General features: G+C 33.8%; 2 protein-coding genes across 2 annotated transcripts; one reads left to right on the forward strand and one right to left on the reverse strand.

The window, feature by feature from the left end:
• Positions 1 to 2337: 2337 nt before the first annotated feature.
• On the reverse strand, positions 2338 to 5324 carry GCK72_012885 (uncharacterized protein; the record flags this gene model as incomplete). Its single annotated transcript, XM_053729467.1, has 4 exons — positions 2338 to 2456; positions 4067 to 4496; positions 4949 to 4992; positions 5240 to 5324. 4 exons carry the CDS (start codon positions 5322 to 5324, stop codon positions 2338 to 2340), a joined length of 678 nt encoding a protein of 225 aa, XP_053584239.1.
• GCK72_012886 (uncharacterized protein) lies at positions 4107 to 5428 on the forward strand (the record flags this gene model as incomplete). The annotated part of the gene is made up of 2 exons (XM_053729468.1): positions 4107 to 4451; positions 5216 to 5428. 2 exons carry the CDS (start codon positions 4107 to 4109, stop codon positions 5426 to 5428), a joined length of 558 nt encoding a protein of 185 aa, XP_053584240.1.
• Positions 5429 to 25327: the final 19899 nt, after the last annotated feature.

A 25327-nucleotide genomic window follows, 5' to 3' on the forward strand; every position in this document is an offset into this window, starting at 1 on the left:
TGAGGAATAAAAAAGTTTTTTTGAAATCCGTTTTGTGACTAATAGTACTGTTGAGGAGGGAGGTTTATCGGGCTGGTGAACCCAAACCACCTCAATGAGTGAGAGAGACAGTGACTTAGGAAACAAGACAACATTTAATATAAACGGTTTATTATCGTACTCCCAAAGGTCGAGCACCTTGGTTAGAGAGTTCTTGGATCTGGTGCCATGGTTGCAGTTGTTGGGAGCACGTCCTCTTGATGATGTAGAACTTTCGGTAGGCGAGTAACTTCTGATGGTCGATCGGTGGATGGTGGACACTCTGTGGTTCGACTCCTCGCCTTTTTTCCTTCCTTTTTACTTTTTTGTAATCCTCGTTTTTGGGTCCCATGGTCATTACAATGTGTCAGAATTCGGCTTTTGAAGCTTTTCGAGTCTATATTGACTTCCTGCGACGTTTTAAGAAAACAAATTTTTCTCAAGAAATTCAACTTTTCTGTGACCAAGTCCATGGTGGACAGTCGGAATTTTTTTTTGAAAATTTTTCGTTAAAAGTTAGAAAAACCATAGAAAATGTTATAGCAAGGTATAAAAATTGTTTTTTCCAAATGTTTATCTGATTTTAACCGTGAAAAAAATTAAGTAATTCGTTTTTAACTTGTTCCGTGAAGAGATATTCTTATGGTGATTATCTCGACTAAAAAGTATATCGAAGTCTATTTTCGAGCAGTTTTCCTATGGAACAGTTTTCCAATAAACATTGAAAAATTAGCGAAGTCTGAAACTGAATTGTTTTCCTTCATGAAACTGAAGGAAAATCAATTGAAAATTTACGTCTTTCCCTGCTTTACAAGCGTAATTTCCGGCTCTATTAATCAAAAAGTGCGTATAATTTTTTTAGCAATTTCTCAAATTTCTCTGTTTCAAATTGGCATCATAAATAGTTGATAATCTGAGTTTTGGTAATTCCATTAAAATTGACTTTCTTCGAAAAAAATGAGACGTTATTCATGAATTAGTTCAAAATATCAACAAAAAAAAGATATTTGAGAATGAAAAACTATGTTTTCAATTTTGTATAAGTTTCAATGATTTTGGTAGACAAAAAGTGTTTTACAAAAATTAATGGAAAAAAAAAACATTATTCGCAGTAGTCTTTATGTTTTCAGTTGAAACTCGTAATTGATAACATAAAGCAGTGCTGAAATCATAAAAGTTATAGGCAGCTTCGTTTATTTTTCGTACCAATACCCGAATCAAGCACTAATTCCCCCCCTGCAACTGATACAAGACAATCTGGAAACTGAAATGTTTTTCACAGTTTCACTTATTCGAAATAGCAGCTGTTTATGTCGAGGTTCCTTGTTCAAAAATCCACATGTTTCATTCTTTACATAAAATTTTACAAACAAACCGTGAAGTATTCTTCAAAATTAAGACAAAATGAAAATATTTATGAAAAGTCACGTCTGTAATATCGTCTTGCGTTGGAAAGGAAACTAGTTTCCAAGTTTATAACCAGGATTACTGTAATCTCTTGGTTTACATCTCTGGTCCTAGATACTCAAGATTAGGTCTAGAAAAGTTGTAACGGATCAGGAAAACCAATTTTTGAAGAAACTTTCATTTTCATGGTGTTCATAGGAGAAATCAATTGTTCACAGTTTCTCAGTAGTTGTAATTTAACTTGTTAAAACGCGTTTTCAATTTGAACTTCCCCTACACCCAATCCATTTTCGGGTTCTGCATTTATCAGGGCAAAACTCTAGCATAGATGAGCCCATATCTCCATCAAGATTTGAACATTTTTCGTTTCATAATCCTGTTCCAGTCTAATTCGGGTTCTTTCACGTGGAAACATGATTACAATTTTGAATTCAATACAATTTATTTCCTGTTTCACCGTGTTCAAAAAATACGTAACTGAAACGTCAGATTCAGTGTTTGCGTGGCCCGAGGTGCAGTACAAAAATTTAAAAGTTTTCTGAATTTTTTTGCAAAACAGTTGAATTTCCGACTTCTATAAAAATTCGAATGTAAACAAAATCTTTTATTATTTTTGATAAAAACTTGAAACATTTTTGGAAAAACTTGAAAAATTTTTGGACCATTACTTTATTTTTTTAATTGGGTCTTCCCCTTTTTTAACTTCAAAAATACCTTCACTTCATCCCCTTTCTCATCTGAATCACTCTTCAAAATTCTAGAAAATCTTACTTCCAACAACTAACGTGTGTTGTAATGTTTCAACGATTAGCACGAGTGAAAACAATGACTTTAACTTATCAAAAGTGAGAACACATCTCATAGATGTGTTCTCACTTTGTGTTTTTTCTGTTACAGTTAAAAAAAGTCCTTCTATCGTTGCTCTTTCTTTCCATAGCAATTTCCAGAAATGCGAGAGAAACATCTACTCCAACCTCTCTTAATGTTTCTTCGCGGCATTTCAGAGTTGATATTTTGTTCATGAGTGATATCTGGAACAAAGTTGTCGAATGAGTCGTCTGAGGGGATAGCTGTGTTCATCTCATTGTTTGTTTAGAGAGGTTCTTCACCAGAGTTGCATGGATTGAAAGGCTAAAGTTAAAATCAATTGAATTTACTTGCATTGGGTTTACGTTATATTGATAGTCATTCAATGTATTTTCAATTGAAAAACACAGCTTGAAACTATTCCGTAACAGGAAATATTAGAAAAATGTTTCAGAAATATGATATATATATATATATAAATTCAAAATAGTGATGCTGCATCTGGTTTATCTCTTGATAATATTGAGTTCTTTTCTCAAACTTGCTCGTATTTCCACCGGAATAAAAAGAATTCGGAATCCAATAAAACTGAATAAATTGAAACAGTAACATCACATATTCCATCTCATTATTCTTCTTTCCTTCCGATTTCCTTTTATTTCTCACACCTCATTCATTCCAAAAAGGGCGGAAGAACAAGGAGACGGAGGGAATGAGGAGGATATACTGGTTTCTCAGATTGATACAATTTGAACAAATTAAACAGAAAAAGGGGAAAGTGATATGGATTGATTGATTGGATGACCATTACATTTTCAGACACAATGTTTTATATTCGAAGTCGTACTTTTTCTACAGTGATACATTTGCAAAAGTGAATAGTTTTTTAACTGTTTCAAAACGTTTTCATCCATAAACATGTTTGAGCTCTTTCGATTCTTTGCAGTTTGAACACTTTTCGAATTGAAATGTCCTTCTAGTTTCATCTGGTTCTAAAACGCCCTTGTTCTATTCTGTCCCTCTTTCTTACGAATTGCAGATCAAACCTAGAGCTTTACTTTTGTAATTGACAACATTTTTGTACAAGTCCGCTCTAAAAAGTTACAGATCGGCAAAGTGATTTCCTCCGCAAATTGTCATATTCCAGTTCAAAATAATGTGATTTAAATTGGGGAACTATTTTTCAGATCAGACTCGTTCAAAAGTGTTGTCAATATCAAAAGTGAAGCTCTAGGTTTGCTCTACATAAATTTGGCAAAACAGAGACACACTCTCAAAGAAATCAACAACGTTTTGACCGGTACTGTACTTAATTTTTTCAGTTTCACTTATTCCTCTATTGTTCCTTGATCTGTGAATTATACTTCCACACTTTTCACACTCAGTACTAAAATTAGTTCTCAAAAAGAAGTTATTGCCTCAGAAGATATTTCACTAATCCCTAACAATGTCATCAATAGTAATCAGTTACGATCACTGTGGGTTTTTTATTTTTACGATCTATTTTTTAAATAAATGTTGCCACTCGTTAGCATTATGTAGCACCTCTGAAAGCAGTTTTTATAAACGGAATGAAACAGTAACTTTTCTCGAACAATTTAATGTTTCAATCAGCTAGATAGTTGTTACAGTTTGGAACTTTTTCCGAAAGAATATGCACTTTTTGAAATGAAAAATTGAAAAAAAAACAAAAAATTTGGTTAAAAATGGTAACACGTTCAAAATTGTAGTTTCTCAAAAAAATGTTTTGATAGACTGATGTAGTTTGAACTGTTTGAAGAGTCTGTGAAATTTCTTACTATATATACCGTAAAAAACTGTATTAGAGCGAAACCTTTAATAGAACATCGAGTATCAACACTCAATCCAACGCCATGGCTCAATCCGTCCCACCAGGAGACATCCAGACCCAACCAGGAACCAAGATCGTCTTCAACGCCCCATACGATGACAAGCACACCTACCACATCAAGGTGATCAACTCGTCTGCTCGTCGTATTGGATACGGTATCAAGACCACCAACATGAAGAGACTCGGAGTCGACCCACCATGTGGAGTCCTCGACCCAAAGGAGGCTGTTCTTCTCGCCGTCTCTTGCGACGCTTTCGCCTTTGGACAGGAGGACACCAACAACGACCGTATCACTGTCGAATGGACCAACACTCCAGATGGAGCTGCCAAGCAATTCCGTCGTGAATGGTTCCAAGGAGACGGTATGGTTCGTCGCAAGAACTTGCCTATCGAATACAACCCATAGAAGATTCTGAGAACGAAAAGCACAGGACGTACACAATTTCTCTTACCTTTTTTTGTGATTTCTGTAATAAACTTGCGATCTCTGAGATCTAAAGTGTCATTTTTTGGTCAAAATTGATTTCTACTAAAGTTTGAAAAGAGGTTCAGAATCCTCACGACATTAATTTTGTCTGGAAATCGAGAAATGTTTAGCTCGAAAATTTTTTTGTTTCAGAAATTATATTAGCACGGCACAGTTCTTACAACTGCGCTCCACCGAAATACCCTGGAAAAATGTCTATTTTTCTCTGAATCTCTCAATTTAGCACACAATTTTCTTTGGTTTCGGTAGAGCGCGGTTGTCAGAAGTGTGCCTTTTTTTGGCCAGCTATTTAGTAATCTAGCTGTCAACGAATTTCCAGACTTTTAAAACATGTGTGTTCTGTGAAAAGTACAGTTTCAACTAGTTCACAAAAATACCAAAGCAAAATTGGAAACATTGAAACTACTGTAGGGTTTTCTAGCTGAAAAAAAGAATTTGATGAAAATGAAAAAATTTCGATTAGAAAGAAGTCGGTTAAATGGTGTACATTTTCCCAATTATCTGGATTTTGAAGGAGAAAAATCGCGGTTTCTAATAACCCATTTTGTAGCTCGAGTTCATTGCTCGATAGTGGGTGAGCAATATTCACATTTATTTTAAATCCTGGAAAAACTTTGAGTTCAACTATTCCAACCTAATTGCAGATCGGCACCGAAATGCTCTCTAACCTCGCCAGTCAACGTGAAACAATCGGTCGTTCACGTGATCGTCTCCGTCAATCGAATGCAGATTTGGGCAGAGCCAACAAGACATTGGGATCAATGATCCGTCGTGCTATTCAGAATCGTCTTCTCCTTCTAATCGTCACTTTTCTTCTCTCATTCATGTTTTTGTATATCGTTTATAAGGCCATCTAATTTATTGAAATACGTATACTTGCCTCCATTCTTCCCTTATTTATTTCCCTTCTTCTAAATACTCATCCAGCCAAATTTTGAAACAAGTGACATATATTTTTGTATAGTTGTGATTGATTTTTCTTAATTCTGACACGCCCCCTTTTCCCAAAATTCTAGTCGCTGCTCCCCGAGCAGTACCTTTCCCAATGTATATTTCTCTCCCATCGGATTAATATGAAATCTAATAAAAACGGAATAATTGGATTCTTTCAATTCCCATTCACTCCAAAATGAAGAACAGGGAGGAAGAAAATTATGAGAATATACTGGTTTCTCAGATTGATACAAAATTAAACAGAAAAGGGGAAAGTTATATGGATTGATTGATTGAATGACCATTACATTTTCAGACACAAAGTTTTATATTTCGGTTTCATAGTGGTTTCATTGTTTTAGGTGGTTTTTTCTAGTTGATCAGCTTGGGAACCTTGACACGAATACTATCAATTGAGAGAGCTCAAACATGTTAATGGATACGAACGTTTTGAAACAGTTCATTTATAAACATATGACGTCCGCGGAAAATGGAAAAAGAAGGTCACGTTTTCAATTTGTCGTTTTAGAAAAAACAACTTTTGTTCAGAATTTTTTCACTTGAAAATCACGCGCTTCTTTAAAAAAAGTTTAAAAAAGTTAAAAAAGACAAAACAGTTAAAAATGTTCTGTTCTGATCTGTTTATTTATTTGAGAACCGATCTTGTTTTTTGCTCAATCCTTTCAACAATAATTGTCTGTCCGTCATTATGATTGAAGTTTCCCTTGCATGAGTATGTTTCGTTGCAACACTCTCCTAACACAAATGAAATGAAACAGTATCCATGTACATATTTTAATGAATTTTCTGTTTCGGTAAACCATGATATTCTGATATACGGATTGAATACTAATGGTTCTGTGAAAATGATTACTCTCAATCTGTTTCTAAAAAGGGTATTGAGCCTGATTTTCAGATACTCAAACAGGAAAAATAATTTGATTGAAATGAAAAGAGACTAAGAAACAAAATAATTTGAAAATACCCTTTAAAGTCATTGATAATTCTAATACGGCTGTTAGTAGTTACTATTTATTTTGACCCAATAGAACAGTAACTTTTTTTTCAAAAAATGTTTCAACAAGTTTGCAGTAAACTTCAGTGTCGATTTCTATCCCTTGGCTATGTCAAACCATATCCCGCTCCCCGATTTCGGATGAATATAGAATCTAAACTTTAACAAAAAGTTTCAGTTTCGTTCTTTCCTAGTCTTGTGAATTAATCACCTGTCTATTACTACATTAGGTGTGTATTTTTTATGCCGTTTTTGAGTTTTTTTTCAACATTTATAACCGATTTGCAATGATTCCAAAACGGATCAGCTAGAATAAAAAACACCTCAAACAATGAGGCCACCTGGTTACAACCAGTCGAACCTTCAAAATTGATTAAAATATACTATCACTGCGTTTTCAGAACTCAAATCGATATCCAAACAAAAGATCTTCTTTAATGGAAGATTTTCAGGAATTCAGATGGATACGGCGAATTAGAAGAGGAAAAAAAAGAAACTTAAGTCTTAAGAAGAGGAAAATTAAAACGCGATGTTGGGGCAATCAGAAAAAATGAATATTTTTCAGAACGGATTATGAGAATTCTGCTACATATGTATTTCTACTTCGTTCTAAATGCAAGTTTGATACGATCCCATGCACTTTTCAAACCTCCAGAATGTGCTCAATAGAAGTGTACTCTCTCTCTATTCCTGAACATTCTAAGAACATTACATCTTGAAAACGCATTCAACAAAACAGTAAAAAATTTTCTGTTCTTATCCGTATCTTTATTTGAAAACCGATCTTCTTTTTGCTCAATCCTATCAATAAACAACCATTTTTGTCTGCCTCCGTCATTATGATTGAAGTTTCCCTTGCATGAGTATGTTTCGTTGCAACACTCTCCTAACACAAATGAAATGAAACAGTATCTATGTACATATTCTGATATACGGATTGAATACTAATCCGTCTGTTCTCTGAAAACGATTACTCTCAATCACAATCTGCTTCTAAAAAAGGTATTGATCCTGGTTTTCAGATACTCAGCAGGATAAATAATTTGATTGAAACGAAAGGAGACTAAGAAACAAAAAAAATTCAGAAAAATACCCTGAAAAAGAGAAAAATTTGTCAGACTACACCCAAAACGCTGTCTCCGTCAGAATAATTGTAAAACGCATTCGTTAGTTTCAAATCAAATCTACGTTACTCGATTTCATTGTTTCGAGTTACTAAAGATCAACGAAAAAAATGTGTATAATATATGAGCAACTCGTTCAATGTAATCATTATACATCTGAAACGGCTAATTTCTACCGAAATCAATTTATTGTAGAGTTCAAACATGTTTATGGATGAGAACGTTTCGAAACGGTAAAAAGAACTATTCGCTTTGGAATTGCAAATGTATCAACTAGAAAAAATACAAGTTCAAAATGAAAACAGTGTATCTGAAAATGTAATGGTCATTCAATCAATCAATCCATATCACTTTCCCCTTTTTCTGATTAATTTGTTCAAATTGTATCAATCTGAGAAACCAGTATATCCTCATCATTCCCTCCGTCTCCCCGTTCTTCCGCCCTTTTTCGAATGAATGAGGTGTGAGGGATGAATGGGAATATGAAAGAATTTATTCTCTTTCAGTTAGAGACCTGCGACTCAATAAGGACGTCCTACGATTCGATTCGAGAACGATAAGATCACTCGTCGGAAAAGAACTCTTCGACTTTGTCGAAATACATAGATATAACGGAGCAGTTTACCTCCTTTTTTGCCTTTTCCGTTCCGCAAGTGAAATTTCTTGCTCGGTCCGGAAAACAATAAAGAAACCTTCTCAAATTCTGGTGGTTCAAATTGACTTAGCCACACACTGATTACTACCAGTTGGCACTTGCAAATTGATTGAAATATAATCTCTTTCTGAGTTCTCAAATCCAAATCGATATGCAAACAGATCATCGTCAATAATAAAAGGTTTACAGGAAATCAGATGGATAAGTCAAAACTATTGGGGCAATCAGAAAAAACATAATCATGGCAGCTCCTAACAGTAAAGATTTTTTGTGTATGATTGTTTTTCAGACGGATTATTAGAATTCTGCTACATATGTACTTCAAACTATCGTGCTTCCATCCCAAAATCCAATACATCTAAAAAGAAAGAAACTGTCTGAAACAGTATATGTTCAGAGAAAAATCAACAAATTCTGAGTAAATGTTGGTCTGAAGACACCCTGTTTCTGGCTCACATGAACTGATAAGTGAATGATCAATGCCAATCCGTTACAGTTTTTTTTTCTAGGAAAAAAAAAACATCGGCATGGAAAATGTTGTCGAAATCTTACAATATCAAAAGTTGAATAAGGAATTTGAAGATTTTTCTCATGTTCATTAACATCTGCTTATCAGAAACACACAATTTGATTTTAAAAGTTTTTGGTAAATTTACGAAAAGTGTAATACAAAGAAATCTCAAAGACAATTATAAATAATAAAAACATCCAACTGAATTGATGAATGTGAAACATTGAAAAATCGAATAGTCATACGAGAGGTCAACATTGACAGATTAAAGTTAAAATTAATTGAATTTACTTGCATTGGGTTTACGGTAAATTGATAGTCATTCAATGTATTTTCAATTGAAAAATACAGCTTGAAACTATTCCGTAACAAGAAATACAGTGCGTCCGATAATGTTAAGACACCCCCCTAAATCGAAGATTCTGAGAAAACGGAATGTGATCTGAAAAAAATTGTGAATGCAGTTCGATTCAGCATCTTTGAAAACCCCTACAAACAAATTTCTAGAAAAAATAACCTATTCCTGGTTAATTTCCCCAATGTACTCTCCATCAAACAACAGAGCTTGATACTATTCCGTAACAGAAAATATTAGAAAAATGTTTTTCAGAAACATGATATTTGTCCGGAAGTGGCTGTGGATCTGTTAAATACTTTCTTCAGGAATCTCAGGATAAATTAAAAACTATCTCAGGAAAGTTCAACCGCTTTTTCAGTATAGCGAAGTTGTTAATCTGTTGATAATATTGTTTTTTTTTATCCAAACGGAACGTAATAAATCCTCTGCAATAAATAGAATTCGGAATCCAATAAAACTAAATAAATTGAAACAGTAATTCCAAAATTACATCTCATTATTCTTTTTCCCTTCCGATTTCCTTTTATCCCTCACACCTCATTCATTCCAAAAAGGGTGGAAGAACAGGGAGACGGAGGGAATGAGGAGGATATACTGGTTTCTCAGATTGATACAATTTGAATAAATTAAACAGAAAAAGGGGAAAGTGATATGGATTGATTGATTGAATGGTCATTACATTTTCAGACACAATGTTTTTATTTTGAACTTGTATTTCTTTTTCTAGTTGATACATTTGCAATTCCAAAGCGAATAGTTTTATAACAGTTTCAAAACGTTCTTATCCATAAACATTTTTGAACTCTCAGTTCTATTCTGTCCCTGTTTCTTACGAACTGTATATCTAACCTAGATCTTCGCTTTTGTAATTGATATCAAATGTGTACAAGTCCGGTCTGAAAGTTACAGATCGGCAAATTGTCAGTTCAAAATAATGTGATTTAAATTGGGGAACTGTAACTTTTCAGAGCGGAATCGTACAAAAAAATTGTCTGTTACAAAAGTGAAGCTCTAGGTTTGATCTACATAAATTTGGGGTTATGAGACACACTCTCAAAGAAATCAACAACGTTTTGACCGGTACTGTACTTAATTTTTTCAGTTTCACTTATTCCTCTATTGTTCCTTGATCTGTGAATTATACTTCCACACTTTTCACACTCAGTACTAAAATTAGTTCTCAAAAAGAAGTTATTGCCTCAGAAGATATTTCACTAATCCCTAACAATGTCATCGATAGTAATCAGTTACGATCACTGTGGGTTTTTTATTTTTACGATCTATTTTTTAAATAAATGTTGCCATTCGTTAGCATTATGTAGCACCTCTGAAAGCAGTTTTTATGAACGGAATGAAACAGTAACTTTTCTCGAACAATTTACTGTTTCAATCAGCTAGATAGTTGTATCAGTTTCTTGGTTAAAAAAATTGGTTAAAAATGGTAACACGTTCAAAATCGTAGTTTCTCAAAAAAATGTTTCTGGAAGATAAAGAATACCGAACATCTGCAATAAAATACATTGTCATAAAAAAATACAGGGAAACAGTGACTTTTTCTAGAAACTCGCTGTTTCAACAGTTTTATATATTTCTTAGTGTTTGGGATTACGATGGTGTAAACAATTTGTACTTTCATAGTTTCTTGTCTCACTTTTCGTTTTCTCCATAAATGTAAAAATGTATACTGAAACATAAAAAGTTTTCCATAAATTCACTAGTTTGGATTTCAAGTTACATGAGAATCAATTATTTTTCAACATCTAGATTAAAACCTAGTTTTATTATGAATTAAAAGTGTATGCGTTTTGTTTGAAAGTGATTGGATATAAAATCAAACAGAAAGTAGATCACGCTTTGATAAAGCCGCAGTTTTTTTTCTTCAAAATACGATCCGCAAAGATTGCGTCTTGCGGCTCCACTGGTCATCCACAGAATGCAGAAACGTTGAGGGCAAATGCCGGAGATTACGAGATTTGGGGACCCCTAGTTTTCGAAGATGTTGAGACAGTCCCAACACAAGTCAATTCTTCTAAAAAAATATTTGTAGTAAATCGTTTTTAAAAACCATAAAAGGAGTATGGTTTCTTACAAAAAGTTACAGTTTCATGAGTTTTTGATGCTTAATGATTTTATACTATCCACAATTTACATCCGTGTCGCCAAAACGAGTTAGACGTTCATTAATATGAAGCTAGGGAAATTTATAAAACTATCTGTCCATATGGATTATTTCCTCTACCCGTAACCTAATTGGGAATATACTTTCAGAAATGAAACAATATTGAATCTGCCATTTTTTCGAGAGATTTGCTGTTTCCACAATTGTTCATATTTATTGCGGTGTGAGATTCTGATAGTAGCTTTTCGGCCTAACATCTGGTATGTTCTCGTGAAAAATGTTCAATGAAACAGGTACATAAATAATTCAATCACTTTTTCAAAACTGTTTTTTCCTAACCAGTTTTGTTTTTAGCATTGAAAATCTACATACGGTTTCCAAAACTTCGAAAAATTTGATGATTACTAGTGTCTTCCCAGTGCAACATTCGTAATCGTATTGACCTCCTTTCACTTTTGAATTCATTTTTAAATTGATTGATACAAATCCTATAAAACAGTATTTTTTCGAGGTTGTTCATTCGATCTGTAATACTAAAACCTCACCTTCAACTTTTTTTTCTGAACGTTCAAGAGTTGCCGGTGGCAAGGTACCCTCATAACCCTGTAGTCTCCGAGTCCTCACAATAAATACGCAACGACACTCCGCCAAAAGCTCACGCGCCTACCGTAATCTCAGCGCGTCAGTTCACGTGGACACGTGTACTCCACGTGGCAAAAGTAGTTTTCTGAAGTCGGTTGGCTTTCAGAGTTAGTTCTAGTTTTAGCGTTGGTGCTCTTCTTTTGTTTTGTAAGTTTATCGCTCTCTTATTGTATTTTCTTGCAATAAAGTAAATTTATTGTAAGAAACTGTGTATTTGTCGTCTTATTTTATCTGGACCCTATCACCCCGTATTCGTACGCGGGCAACTCAAGTGAATTTCAGTGTTTTCTGATTTTGAAAAAAAATTCCGGTTTCTGACCAATAAGAAATCAGCAATAAAGAAAAAGCTACTACTTGACTTCATATAAACTTTTTCAAAATATACGTAGTGACATCGATGAGAATACTACAAACCAGTCAGAATTTGAAAAGAAATAGTTGTGCAGAGATGAGAAATTTATACGTGTACTATTATCAAAACAAAAAAATTGCGACATTGTATTTTATTTCGGCAATATGATCGTGTTTTACTATTTTGAATAGTGTGCTTTCGTTGATGAGATCAAACCAAAGTATTTTGAGAAGTTCACTGTTCCAAGCGTAAGTAAATTATGGTGGTTTGAGAGCAGAGAGTATTCTTGAGAATTGTGTTCCTGAATAAATTCTCGATTGTTTTAGAGCTATCCAACAGGAATAGTCATCTATTCTTCTGTTTCTATTTGTCTGTAATAGTGTGGTCTTGTTTTTCTGCATATTCCCTTCAGTAGTAACTTGTTAATGCTCATATTAGTGAATTAGATTTATCCAATAGTGGCTTGGAACTGCCTTTTCAAGATTGTGCTCCGTATCTAGGCACATTGAAGAACAAAATAAAAAGTAGTCGTTCAAAGAAATGTTAGTTTTTTGAAAAACTTACTATTTCATGGAGTAAAGATAGTACAAATTATACATGCTTTCATGTTTCGTTATGTCTATTTTCATTTTTGATTGTTTTCTATCATACTTGTCATCCAGGCCGAAACGGGGCAAAACGGGCCGGCACATAACTCGATTCAAAATGAATATAATGAGAAGAGATTACACCAAAGTGTAGATCTCAGCGAGTTCTATGCCTCTGATATAATTCGGACCGACTTAGGATTCTTTTTACTTCCGTGGACCGGCCTAAAATTGGTTTCATTCTCCGGCTATGGCAAACATGTAATTGTTAAACAATGTTCCGAGTGTATTCGAAAGTTGTATCCTCAAGGCACTTGTTGAGAATCAGAATTTGAAAGGATAGACGAGCATTTTTCGAATAAAGACTGAAAATTAATTTGAGCTCAGTAGTAAAGACAATCAACAGTCTTCTTTTTACCTATTCAGTCAAACTGACTATGAGTTCCCAAAGGTAACCCATAAAAATCGAATAATGCTAATCCGACTAAGTAATAAAAGTTCAATCCCTCCCTCCCTCCTCATCAAATTTCTTGTAGAAATGTGTAGTTCAATCCCTTCCATTTTCGGTAAATCATCAAAAATAAAGTTTCATTAGTATTACATGAACATATTGAAACAGTACTATTCTAATAAACCTACTGCTTTAGAAAGTCTACATATTTCTACGTTTTTTGATTTTTATAATTGAAATGTTCCAATTTCTTGACAATATTCAATGAAGTTATAGCCAAAAGCTAATGAGAGACAATCTGCTTTTTATCTATTCAACGAAACTTTTGGAAAGTTAAGTTCCAAAAGAAAACCATAAAAATCAAATAACGTTAATCCGTGTATAAGTGATAAAAGTTCAATCACTCCCTCATCCAATTTCCAACCTATCCACCTCCTCTCACTTTCTGGCACCGTTCCAAAACCTTTTCTCGTCTCCTTCTCCAAGCCTTCTTTTTCTTCTTATTATTCTTCTGAATGCCTGCCGCAATCGGGATTAGCTGACCGGTCCTCGCTCTCCGTCTACCATGTGAGGAAAATCCGACGGAAAAAGAAAAGAGGAGGATAGTTCTATTCTCGTATAAAGAAATATATATACCGTGTCTTCTTCTTCTTCCTCTTTTATTATTTCGTTTTGTTATATTATTATGAATTGCTATGTAGCGAATAGGTTGGGATAAAAGGGGGCGTGGCTTGTTCCTGTGGTTTTCTAGAACGGAAAGATAGTCAAGTACTGTACGGAAACGGAAGTTTCCCCTGATGCCATTCATTCCTTTCTTTCTCAAAAATTAATTTACCGTCACGTTTTTTAAATGTGTTCTGTTGGATTACGATTTTATTTATTTCTATGTATTCAATTCAATTCTGCATTCAAAAAGGAATTGATTAAATCTAAAACGTGAAACACTTTCCATGAGATTCAAAGTAGCAGTTGATACTAGACTTGCTTTCTTCAAACTTTACAAAAACTTCAGTAAGAAACGAACTAGTAGTGAGCTTCATGGTTTTGCTATAGTTATTGAAGACTCACTGAAATTTGAGCTTTAAGTTATCTTTATCAAAAGTTATTGAAACATTATAATTCTGATAAGAAAAACAATGTCCGAAATGTTTACTGTACCAAATAACATATTAGTCTGGAAAGGGTAGTTTTTTTGTTGGTCTTCGGATAATATTGTATTCAACACTAATTATATCTAGAATTTCCGGAAAAAGTAACAAGTGTACCATCTTTCCGTTACCTCGTGGTTTTGACATAAATATTTTGAAATGTGGGATTTCTGTCTTCAAAATGAAAATGGAAGCATCTTCTGTTTTCTTCGAATCATTGATTCATTTTAATTACATGCCATTCTGCCGTTTTTAGTTGGGAACGCTCACTTTTGAGGTTTGGTTACCGAAAAGCGTTTTGCCCCAAATCGTTTTCAATCATTATGGCACAGCGCAGTACAAGACTATTGAATTTGGCATGCAAAAACGTTGTCATCTCTTTGTGCAAATGAATTAGTACTGACGGAAACAGTATTTTTGATTCTCCAAGCTTTGGTAGCATTCTCTTGAATTACGTCTCATTAATTTTCGGTTTCAGTTGCATCAGTTGATACCTAGTGCAGTTAAACTTTTCGCTATTCATAGCATCAGTTACACAATCACCTGCAACAGATAGCTTCCATGCTAACTTCGAGATAAATGACATTCAGCGATTCATAAATTTTTGGAGTAAAACTATCTGAGAGAATCGATTTCTCATATAATTATTTTTACGGTTTCGAAGAGCACAGAAATAAGAAACCAACGAGATAATGCTTTGTTTGTTGTTCCGAACATTTATCAAGTAAATATTTATCTTGGAATTCTGAACAGGATTATTTCAGTTTCAACTTTAACATGAAAGCTTAATACATGTTCTCTGTTTAATTGTACCGCAGAATTCTGTATTTCAAAAGGGATCAGTGATATCAATATATTTCAATTATTATTATAAAAAGGAACCAACCGAACTGAAAATGTTTTTAGTGAAACAGAGATTACTGATTCTTTTGGTTCCTCGTAATAATTTTCAAAACTCGACAATTAAAGTTTTTTTAATGATTATCTGGAAATTCAAGTTAGGAAATGGATTATAGGTGGAGAGTTGAACAAATTATTGATTAAAAGTAATCCTGGAGCTCAAATCGGTTATGATATAAGAAAGGCAGAATTTGGAAAGTTTTAATTTTGATTAACAAAATACGAAAAAGCTAAAAATTTCTGTGAATGCTCACAGGATAATTTCTTTTTTGCAAAAAATTGCATTTTACCTGAAAATTCAATGTTTTTGCACAGAAAAAGTTGCGATCAGAGCAAATTAAGATAATTCTGTTGGGGAGTTCCAGTAAAATAACCACTATGGGTTGTTTCCAGTTCCACCTCATATAAAGCCTACGTTTTCTGAAACTTCACATCATTGATAAATACGTGAACTTTATTCGAATATCAGAAACAGAATCGGCAACGTCGCCAACTCTGTGAAAAACAATTGAACTGGAGGAAAAATATAAAAACACGTGAACTACACAGGGAAGAAAAGAATTTCCAGAATCGGCAAAGTTGCCGATCCTGTTATTAAAAGATATTCCAAAAAATTTAAAAACGTGAACTCGGTGACAGTAGAGAGGGTAGTTCGTGGATAGAATCGTTCTTAGAAATCGTGAAAACTGTCGATAAAATAAAGTATATGCCGACGATGTATATTCGATGCGTGTCATACAAGTCTAAGTTGTCTGAAATAATAATGGTTTATAAAAACTTTGTTTTCTGTTACTAACCTTTCTGAAGTTTTATTCCAATTGTATCAAAATGAAGTGAGTGATAAACCAACACTTCTAGTTATTGATTCAAAAATAGACTGACAAACTGATAATTTGGGTCCTGCAATATGAATTTGTATAATGTTGTATACGACTTACCTGTCCGCGAGAAAAACGCTTTCAAATAGTTTTGCATTCAGATAGTGCGAGAATGAAAAACATTGCTCTAGAACCGCGTTTTTATAAATCTAGGGCACGTTGATATTTTTTCAACGGTTTTTATTCCGTGATATTTATTTGAATGCGAAGAAAATTCATTTCTCATTCTGCGGTAGTGTTATGAGATATTTTTCGTTTTCTTTTGCGGCATAAAAGTAAGTCGTATACAACATTATACAAATTCATATTGCAGGACCCAAATTATCAGTTTGTCAGTCTATTTTTGAATCAATAACTAGAAGTGTTGGTTTATCACTCACTTCATTTTGATACAATTGGAATAAAACTTCACAAAGGTTAGTAACAGAAAACAAAGTTTTCTATAAACCATTATTATTTCAGACAACTTAGACGTGTATGACACCCATCTAATATATATCGTCGGCATCTACTTTATTTTATCGACAGTTTTCACGATTTCGAAGAACGATTCTATCCACGAACTACCCTCTCTACTGTCACCGAGTTCACGTTTCTAAATGTTTTGGAATATCTTTTTTTAATAACAGGATCGGCAAGCTTGCCGATTCTGGAAATCCTTTTCTTCCCTGTGTAGTTCACGTGTTTTTTATATTCCTTCTTCAGTTTATTTGCTTTTCACAGAGTTGGCGACGTTGCCGATTCTGTTTCTGATATTCGAATAAAGTTCACGTATTTATTTTGTCAATGGTGATAGGCTATAATACTGTATGCATAATACTGCACTTCAAAACTGAGAGAGCATCTCATGATTGGCGCATTTTTCTCGTTTTCTAGTTATTTCCTGATTTTTAACGCTTGCATACGAGAATTTTCTCAGTTTTGTTTAAAATTTTCATTTTGAGGAATTTTCTGGGCTTCAACATAAAAATTACAAAACTTCAAAGAAGTTAAAACAAAACAAAAATTTCCAAATTCTGGCTTTCTTATATTCTAGAAAATCCATAACGAGAAAATAATTAGAATTTTAATAAACTTATTAAGAACACCAATTCTAGATGAACTCATAATTTGTAGTTCTGCTCATTTTCCGTCTATTAGATGATGCATTTTTCTATTAATTATCCCAGTCATTAGTAGAACGCTGAAACTAAATTTGAAACTGTAAATAGCAGTGCTAAACGACTGTTCCATAATGATCTGATTGTGAGAAGAAGAAAACCTTTTTAATGCCGGTAGGGAATTTGATGAAACATGACACACATATACTTTCGAATGTGCTTAATTTAATGGTGTTGACAGAATTTGCAGAGTTATGCTCATTGGCCGAAAGCCTCATTTTGCACATCCCCTCTCTTCATTCTCCTTTTCTCAATAGAAAAGGAAAAACAACGATGCAATTTCAGACAAAAGAGTATGTATACCAAGTTTCATCAAATTCTTAACCGGCGCATGAAAAATGTTCCCTTATGTTGTGAATCCATTGTCAGATGATGCCCCACTGGGACTGACACCTTACCGTTTTTTGGTTTCGGTAGAGCGCAGATTACTTTATTTTTTCTGCTCTATTCTCGAATAGGTTCAAAGTTTTCTTTGGTAATAATCGTCACTCCTTGTATTCCTTATTCATAATCTTTGAAACCGCTTCTTTTTCTTCTTCTTCTATACGAAAAAAAGTCGTAGAACTGACCACTAGTCCGGGATCTCCCAGTATTTCAGGTTTGATACAACTTCATTTTTTACACAATTTTTTCAATTTTTTTCTGCTCTCTGTTCGAAATCTATCCCTTTTTTATTATCTACTTATCAACCACTCATCCTTCCATTCCTTATTCATAATCTTTGAAACCGCTTCTCCTTTATCTTCTTCTTTACAAAAAAATGACGTATATTATTCCCTCATCTTCTTGTTTTTTGTCCCCTGATCCCTTCCCATCTCATATTAGCCGAAAACCGCTCGTTGTAAAACTGTAAAATTAGCCTCTTGGTTTGTCACCCCTCTTTGAGAAGAAGGGGAAACGCGCAATTTGTTTTATTTTACGGTTCGTAAACCCTTACTTTCCCCCCTTTCGAAGAGAGAGGTGGTCTTTTGTTTTTCCAATGCCATCTGATGGATTCTATCTGAGTCACGGTGGAGGAATTCTGGAGAATAGAAGAATAGAGGATTCGCTTTCTCATTTGGATTAGTTCGGAATTTCAGTTGGCCTGATAATTAAGGTTTCAGAATGTACTTCAATGAAGACATTAATCCTGAAGAATGTTTTCTGTTTCGAAATGTTAACAAAAATTTTAAGTTCCAATTCTTCCCAATTGTTGTTCTTCCCTTCTTTCAAGGTTCCTTTCTCCAACTTTTTAACATTTTGACATGTTGCATCGTTTAATTACTGTGTTCCGTAAATTATCGGTAATTAACAAGAACTGTAATCCTTATAGTTGACTTTGAAGAATGCATTTCCTAAAAAAATACTGTTTCGGTAGCATGATCTATGTTATTATACTTTTAATTTATACTGCGGTTTCTAGTTGCTGAACTTCCCCGACTTATTAAACAGAAGAAGCATGTTTCATAAAGTTATTAAAAACAACATTTTGTTTTAAGTTACGTTCTGGACTTAATTACTGCAACCATCACAAGTTTCATAAACACTACCTGTAGCACTTCCCTAGAAGCTTGTCACTGATAATTTACTATTCGAGGCATCCGAAATGCTAAGAGTGATTTTCTGTTTCACAACCCTGTACTCCTGTGAAAAATATTTTTCAAAACGTTTTTTTAACAAAATTTTCTTTTCTGGACCATTGAAGAATGTTGGTGATCTCCATAATTTTTCTAATATCTTCAACAGTCCTGATTTCACTGAAGTCTTCTGTCCGGGAATCTGAAATCTGAATAACCGGAGAAAGATTAGTTCGTTTCATATTTTAAATCAAAATTGTTGATGAAAAAGTAGAATTAAATAGATAAAACAGCTGTTTCGTAATGCTTTGATTAGTGGAAAAATATTATTTATAGACATTCGGTGAATGCTGGCCAAATTTACATAATATTTCTCCGCAGATTTAATTCATTGTCATTCAAAATTTCTTCTGATATAACGGATCTTCCAATGAGAATAAATATTTTATCATAGCCTGAGAGAGGTTTTATAACTAAATTGAACATACGCTCCGAATTTCTGAAACAGCTGTGAAACAGAAAAAGTGTGTAACCTTAATTACTGTTTCAGTACAGTGATATGGGGTTCTAATGAGATTATTGAACAGTCAATCATGATTTTTTATTCAAGTTGAGAAATTCGGAATATTACTGTATTCCAAAGCCTTTCACATTTAAATTTGATGATCTATTTCTGCGAGGAAGTTTGCGTTTAGGATTGAAACTGAAATTTTTAATCTGACAATTATGAATGTCGTGTTTCAGGTAGGACAAATTGTCTGCTTATGATTCTGTAAACACTCGTAGAACGACTAAATTAAAACGAGTCAAATGTTTTAATACCACTAAAACATAAAACTATTAGAAATCATTAAAAAAAAACTCTGTTTAAAAAAATTTTCTTGATATACGTTGCTCGGATTAATTCTGCCTTTTTTCCGGTTTTACCTTGTCTGAATAGATCTTACTTTTTCGCTGCTATCGAAGACTAAAATATTGCCTCAAAATGTTTTAAAAAACAAATTTTTCACATCAAAGTTCTTTTTAATTCAGAGTTCCGCTTTTGCAAACATGTTGAAACAGGTTAAATTTGTATCCTTGGGATGAAAATTTTGATTAATCCAAAATACAGTTTACCACCTTTTATTATCACTGCATAGTCGAAGTTTCGCTCTGTTTTTGGACCATTTTAACTGGTTCAAAATTGAAAGTTTCAGTTTCTGAATAACATCAGTTTTGTAAGTTGGTTAGTGCTCATAGACAGATTTTGTAACATTAGAGAAATGTTACTCACTTCTGAATTTTCGTCATATAGTTTCAGAACCAGGACTTAAAAGTATAGTTCTCGGAGACAACGTTAGGTATTCTACACATACATGTACCTCGAAATTCTATAAATGGAGTTTCATACTTGCTTCGAGACAGATCTCGACCCGGTCCTCTGACTGAACTTTTCTAAATCTCAAAATCTACTATTTCAGTTTCAATTCAATTAGTGGCAAAGATATTTCTTGCATTTCCCTGCATCTCTTTTTTCAAATCAAAATTCATCTGAAACCCACCTGTATCATCTCCTCAAATCGAATTGCATAAGCGAAAATAGTGTCGAGATTCTAATCTCAAAAAAATAATTGGCGACGCAAGAAGAGGGATTCTTGATAGAAAAGCGCATCATAATGAGAGACTTAGACACTCAAACATTCGCACTTTTTTGTCTTAATTTCATTCTCCGTGGAGGGTAAAAAGAAGAAGGAGAAGACGAGAAAAGGCATTGAAAGTGACAGATATTAATTAGTGATCGTTCGAATTTCACGGCAAAAAGAAGTTTCTAGAATATTTGAAGGCCTTTTTTGGCAGATGATAGGGATCTAGAAGATAGATTAACAGCATCCAACCTTGACGATTGGTTAGTTGTTCATTCATTTGTATGCGTGACTTTTTGGTAGTTTCAAGTTTTTGAATTGTCTCTCATTACATTTTCTAGGACTAAATAAAATTCTAATAACTTTTAAAATTGTATCGAATCCGAAATTTTTGTTAAACCTGTCAGGACGTTCATTATGTACCATTATAATACAGTTTTTCGATGGGATCTCTAAGCACCTAGTAGAGCGTCTAACAAGTTGCTCCATTTGTTTGTATTGTGAAGAAGTAATTTCTTTTGGAAAATCACCACTGAATTGAGACATTCATGAAATGACATTTCGAACTAGTCTAGCTATTGTTAATATCAAAAGTTCACTGTTTCAATTCAATGATAATTTTAGTGAGTTTTGAAGAAATATAATGAGTAATTCTCAAAATGGGGAACATATTCTCATAAGTTTTTCATGTTTCCGAGTTTACACTGTTTCAGTTCTATGATAGTTTCCGTGGATTTTCGTAGATATTCGCTTGGATATTTTTTTCACAACCAGCACTTATTCATTTTTACTGAGTATCACAATTATGTGTGCCCTGATAATCCTCCCTCAAAAAGTACAAAAGTATATTTGAAACACCTGCCCTGCATAGCTTTTTTTCGGAATTATTCGAGTTTAGCTCTAGGGAACTTTTGAAATACTAGCAATTCGTTATTTTGATGTAGTGATTAATTGTGCAACAATATTTTTGAAATGAGATGTCTGAAATATGGGATTTTAAAATTATTGGACAGCGACATCGTGTCAATAATTAATCGATCGTTTTCCTACTCTTGAACATAAATCTCTGAAACGGTATACGAATTTTTTAAAATACATTCCTCGCATTCTCCGCTTTAACACTTATTTAAATAGTTTGGCCAATTTCCGATATTACTGTCATTTTCAATCCCTTCTCTTTCTTGATAATAGATTGAAACAGATAATCATTCTCTCCGGATTCAATTCCGTTTTTTCTCGTTTCTCACTCAACAGATTCAAAGTTTTTACCACGTGGCTTGATTATCTTTTTTTTCTACTTCCTGAAGCTTCATCAGAAACCAAAATTCAAATTTCAGTTCCAATTCCCTCTATAATTCATCTTCTTCACCAAAGTCTCGTGTCCTTCCAACATTGTAACAATTCGCTTTCGAAATGAAATTCCCGTTAATTTCACACACCGCCCATTTTCTTCTCGTTACCAGAAGAATATGACTAGATATGAGAATGTTTGTACATGCATGCAAATGCGATATACTTCTTCTTTTTCATACACTGTTTGGTTTTCGTTTTCGTTTTTTCCTTTTCTTGTTCTTCTTGTGTTTCTGTGTACTTTGAAAGGATTACTATAGAGAGGGTGTCTGGGAGAAAGTTCTCAAGGCTAGCACTCTTCGGTTTCAGCAAATTTTGAATAACTTTTTTCGTCTGCTCATGAATTCGGGGGTTTTCGAAATTTTGAACACATAAATGATTTTGCTCCCGGTCGTTCAGACTTTCTTAATTGAAAATTATTCTCAGTTTCATTTTGACATGATTGGTCAGAAAAATTAATTGACACTTTGATCTCTCAGGGTCTTTGTCTCCAAACTTCGGTACCGTTTTCTCCTGGTCGCGCTCGGTTTGAAAACTTCATCCTGTTACTGAATTTGGTTCCATTTTGACGGCATCTGGGGGGCGAGTATGGAAATTAAACGGGCTCCACTGGAGGCAAATTCAAATATTAATTGCTTCATTTGCTTTTTCATTGTGGCTTTTTGAAACGCACTTTCTTAGGAAGTTTTTCGACTGGCGCGTCATTTCAAATTCAGTTCTATCAAAAAATGATTACAATTTTTAAAGAAAGCATTTACTATGAATTTAAGCGGAGCGCGGCTGATTTTAGAGCTATTCTTATGGTAATTGTCTTGACTAAAAAGTATCTAAAAGTCTAATTATCTGTTAAATATTAGTTTTCCCATAAACATCGGGAAATTTTTTAGCGGGATCTGAAACGGAATTATTTTTTCTGTTCTATTTCAGTTTGTAACAATATTACATATTATCTGGCTTCAGTGGAACAACTGTGATCAATTTATTGTGCTACACAATTTTTGGATTTTATGAAACTGAAGGAAAATCAATTGCAAATTTTTGTTACGAACGTATAATCACGGGCTCCATTAATCAAGAGGCGCGTTTTTAATACTCTCAAGTTTCTCAGTTCCAAATTGAAATCATAAAAAGTTGAGAAACTGATTTCTCGGTTACTCCCTCCAGTATAGCTCTCGTAGAAATAAAATGAGACGTTATTCATAAATAAGTTCAAAGTATCGAATAAAAATAATAGAATTCGAGAACAAAAATTAAGAACACGTCAGGTAGAGACAAACCGTAGCTTTTGATCGGAAAAATACCTTATTCGCAGTAGCCTTGATGTTTTTAGTTGAAATTCAAAGTTGGCTGCCAAAAGCGGTGCTGAAATTATAAGTTTTAGTCAGCTTCATCCATTTCTCGACCGATTTTCTGGCATAACATTGATTTTACCCTGTAACTGATACAAGAAAATCTGGAAACTGAAATGTCTTCACAGTTTCTCTTCATCGAAAAAGGAGCTGTTTTGTTGAGAGTACTTCTTTGGGTGTCCGTAAATTTCGTCATAATTTTCTTCAAATATCATTTGACGAAGTCAGAGACTTGTTTTTGATGCTACCCACTCAATTTTCCAAAACTTTTCCAGAAACGTAAATTTCACGCAAGAAATGACTAAAAGAAAATGGGTTCTCAGACGAATTACTTAAAAAAAACTGCGTGTTTCATTCGTTTCAAAATACATTGAAAATAAACCGTGAAGTACTGTTCGTTTGACTGTTCGTGTGACGGTAAAAGCACATTATTTTAGTTAGTTCATTCAACTTTTCGGCGCACGGTGCATTACCTAAAATCAAGGATAATTTAATAACGAATCAAAAAAACAAATGTTTGGAGGATTTTTTGAAGGAAATCAGTTTCTCACCGTTTCTCAGTATTTTTAATTTAACTTGTAAATTAAGAAGTTTGTTCAATTAAGCCATTCATCTCGACACTATTCAATTTTGGCTGTTGCATTTATCAGTGCAAAACTCCAACATAGATGAGTGCAATTCATCAAGCTTTGAAAATTTTTTGTTTCATTGTCCTGTTTCAGTCCACTTGTTTCACGTGGTAGCTTCGTTACAATTCAATAAATGAGTCGAATTTATAGAATGTTTGATTATTTTAGACGAAAATTTAATGTTTTTAAAAATTTAAAGTAAAAAATTGTGTACATTTTTTGAATTCGTGCCGGGCCGAGATATTGCAAGTATGGTCTTCATGGGCTAGAATAACCGTTTCCTCCGCTATTTGAATCAAAAAGCAAATTTTCGGGCATACACACAAGTCGATTTACATAACAAGAACTTATCTAGTCATTGAATTCTACATAAAGTCTGACTTTTACTAGCAACTCTATATCGAATGTGGATGTAGCACTGTTATGAAATTGCAAAGTTTATTTTTACAGTTGTCTCGAAGCATTCATACTTATTGAGTTACTGATCAACAGCACCTATTATAGAGCAAAGCGCCTTCAAAACTTAACACTCCAATCAGAAACAGTATTCTATGTCAAATTTTATACTCGAACTAGAAAACTTTTCTGTTACATGATATACAAGAAAGTCTCTGCCCACATTCAATGCAGTACACTTGCGCTTTTGCCTAGTTTCCATATTCTAGAAATCTTCATGAAGAATCAACTTTTATTTGCTCTTCAGCTGCAAAACTGATTTCCCTAATAATTCGAAACACTGATGACTTGTTTGGCATGAGTCATTTTTGTGTAGCTGTAAAAAGGAACTCAATTTAATCTGTGCAATATAATTCAGTGGTTTCACGTAGCAACATCCTATGGATAGACTACTAGACCTCGCGAAAACTGCACCTGGAAAATCTAGTAGCGTAATATCATTTTATAAAACAAATGATGTGCACAAATCCATCCTAGTAATTCAAATTGCAGTTATCTCATTTGTAATCGGTAACAGAAGATTTCTTTTCAGTTTCAGTGCGTTAATGCAAGTCATTTGGTTTTCTTCTAGTACTGTAGATGTCTTCGTAGGAAAATAAATTGGCATGTTTCCAGGAAATCATAAATTCTCAACCCTCAAAATAAAAACGTTTGGCGTGTGGAACATCATTTTATTAATTAAAAAAACAACCTGTTCTAGAGCCCTATTTTCATCAAAATCTCATAGTCTCTGTTTCAGTATGTTCGGAAAACTTCGAACTGGATTATTAGACTTTACTGCTTGCTCGCAACTCGAAATTAAATACAACTCTTCGATTTGAATTCCTCTGTTTCTTTTGAGAAAGGTCCCCCCTCTCTCTAAACTTCAAAAGACCTTCACGTCATCCCCTCTCTCACCTTTTTTCTCATCTGAATCACCCCTTCTATCCAAAATTCTCGAAAAGCTAACCTCTGACAGTCG

The sequence above is a fragment of the Caenorhabditis remanei genome, chromosome IV, assembly GCF_010183535.1.
Source record: "Caenorhabditis remanei strain PX506 chromosome IV, whole genome shotgun sequence".
Taxonomy (NCBI): domain Eukaryota; kingdom Metazoa; phylum Nematoda; class Chromadorea; order Rhabditida; family Rhabditidae; genus Caenorhabditis; species Caenorhabditis remanei.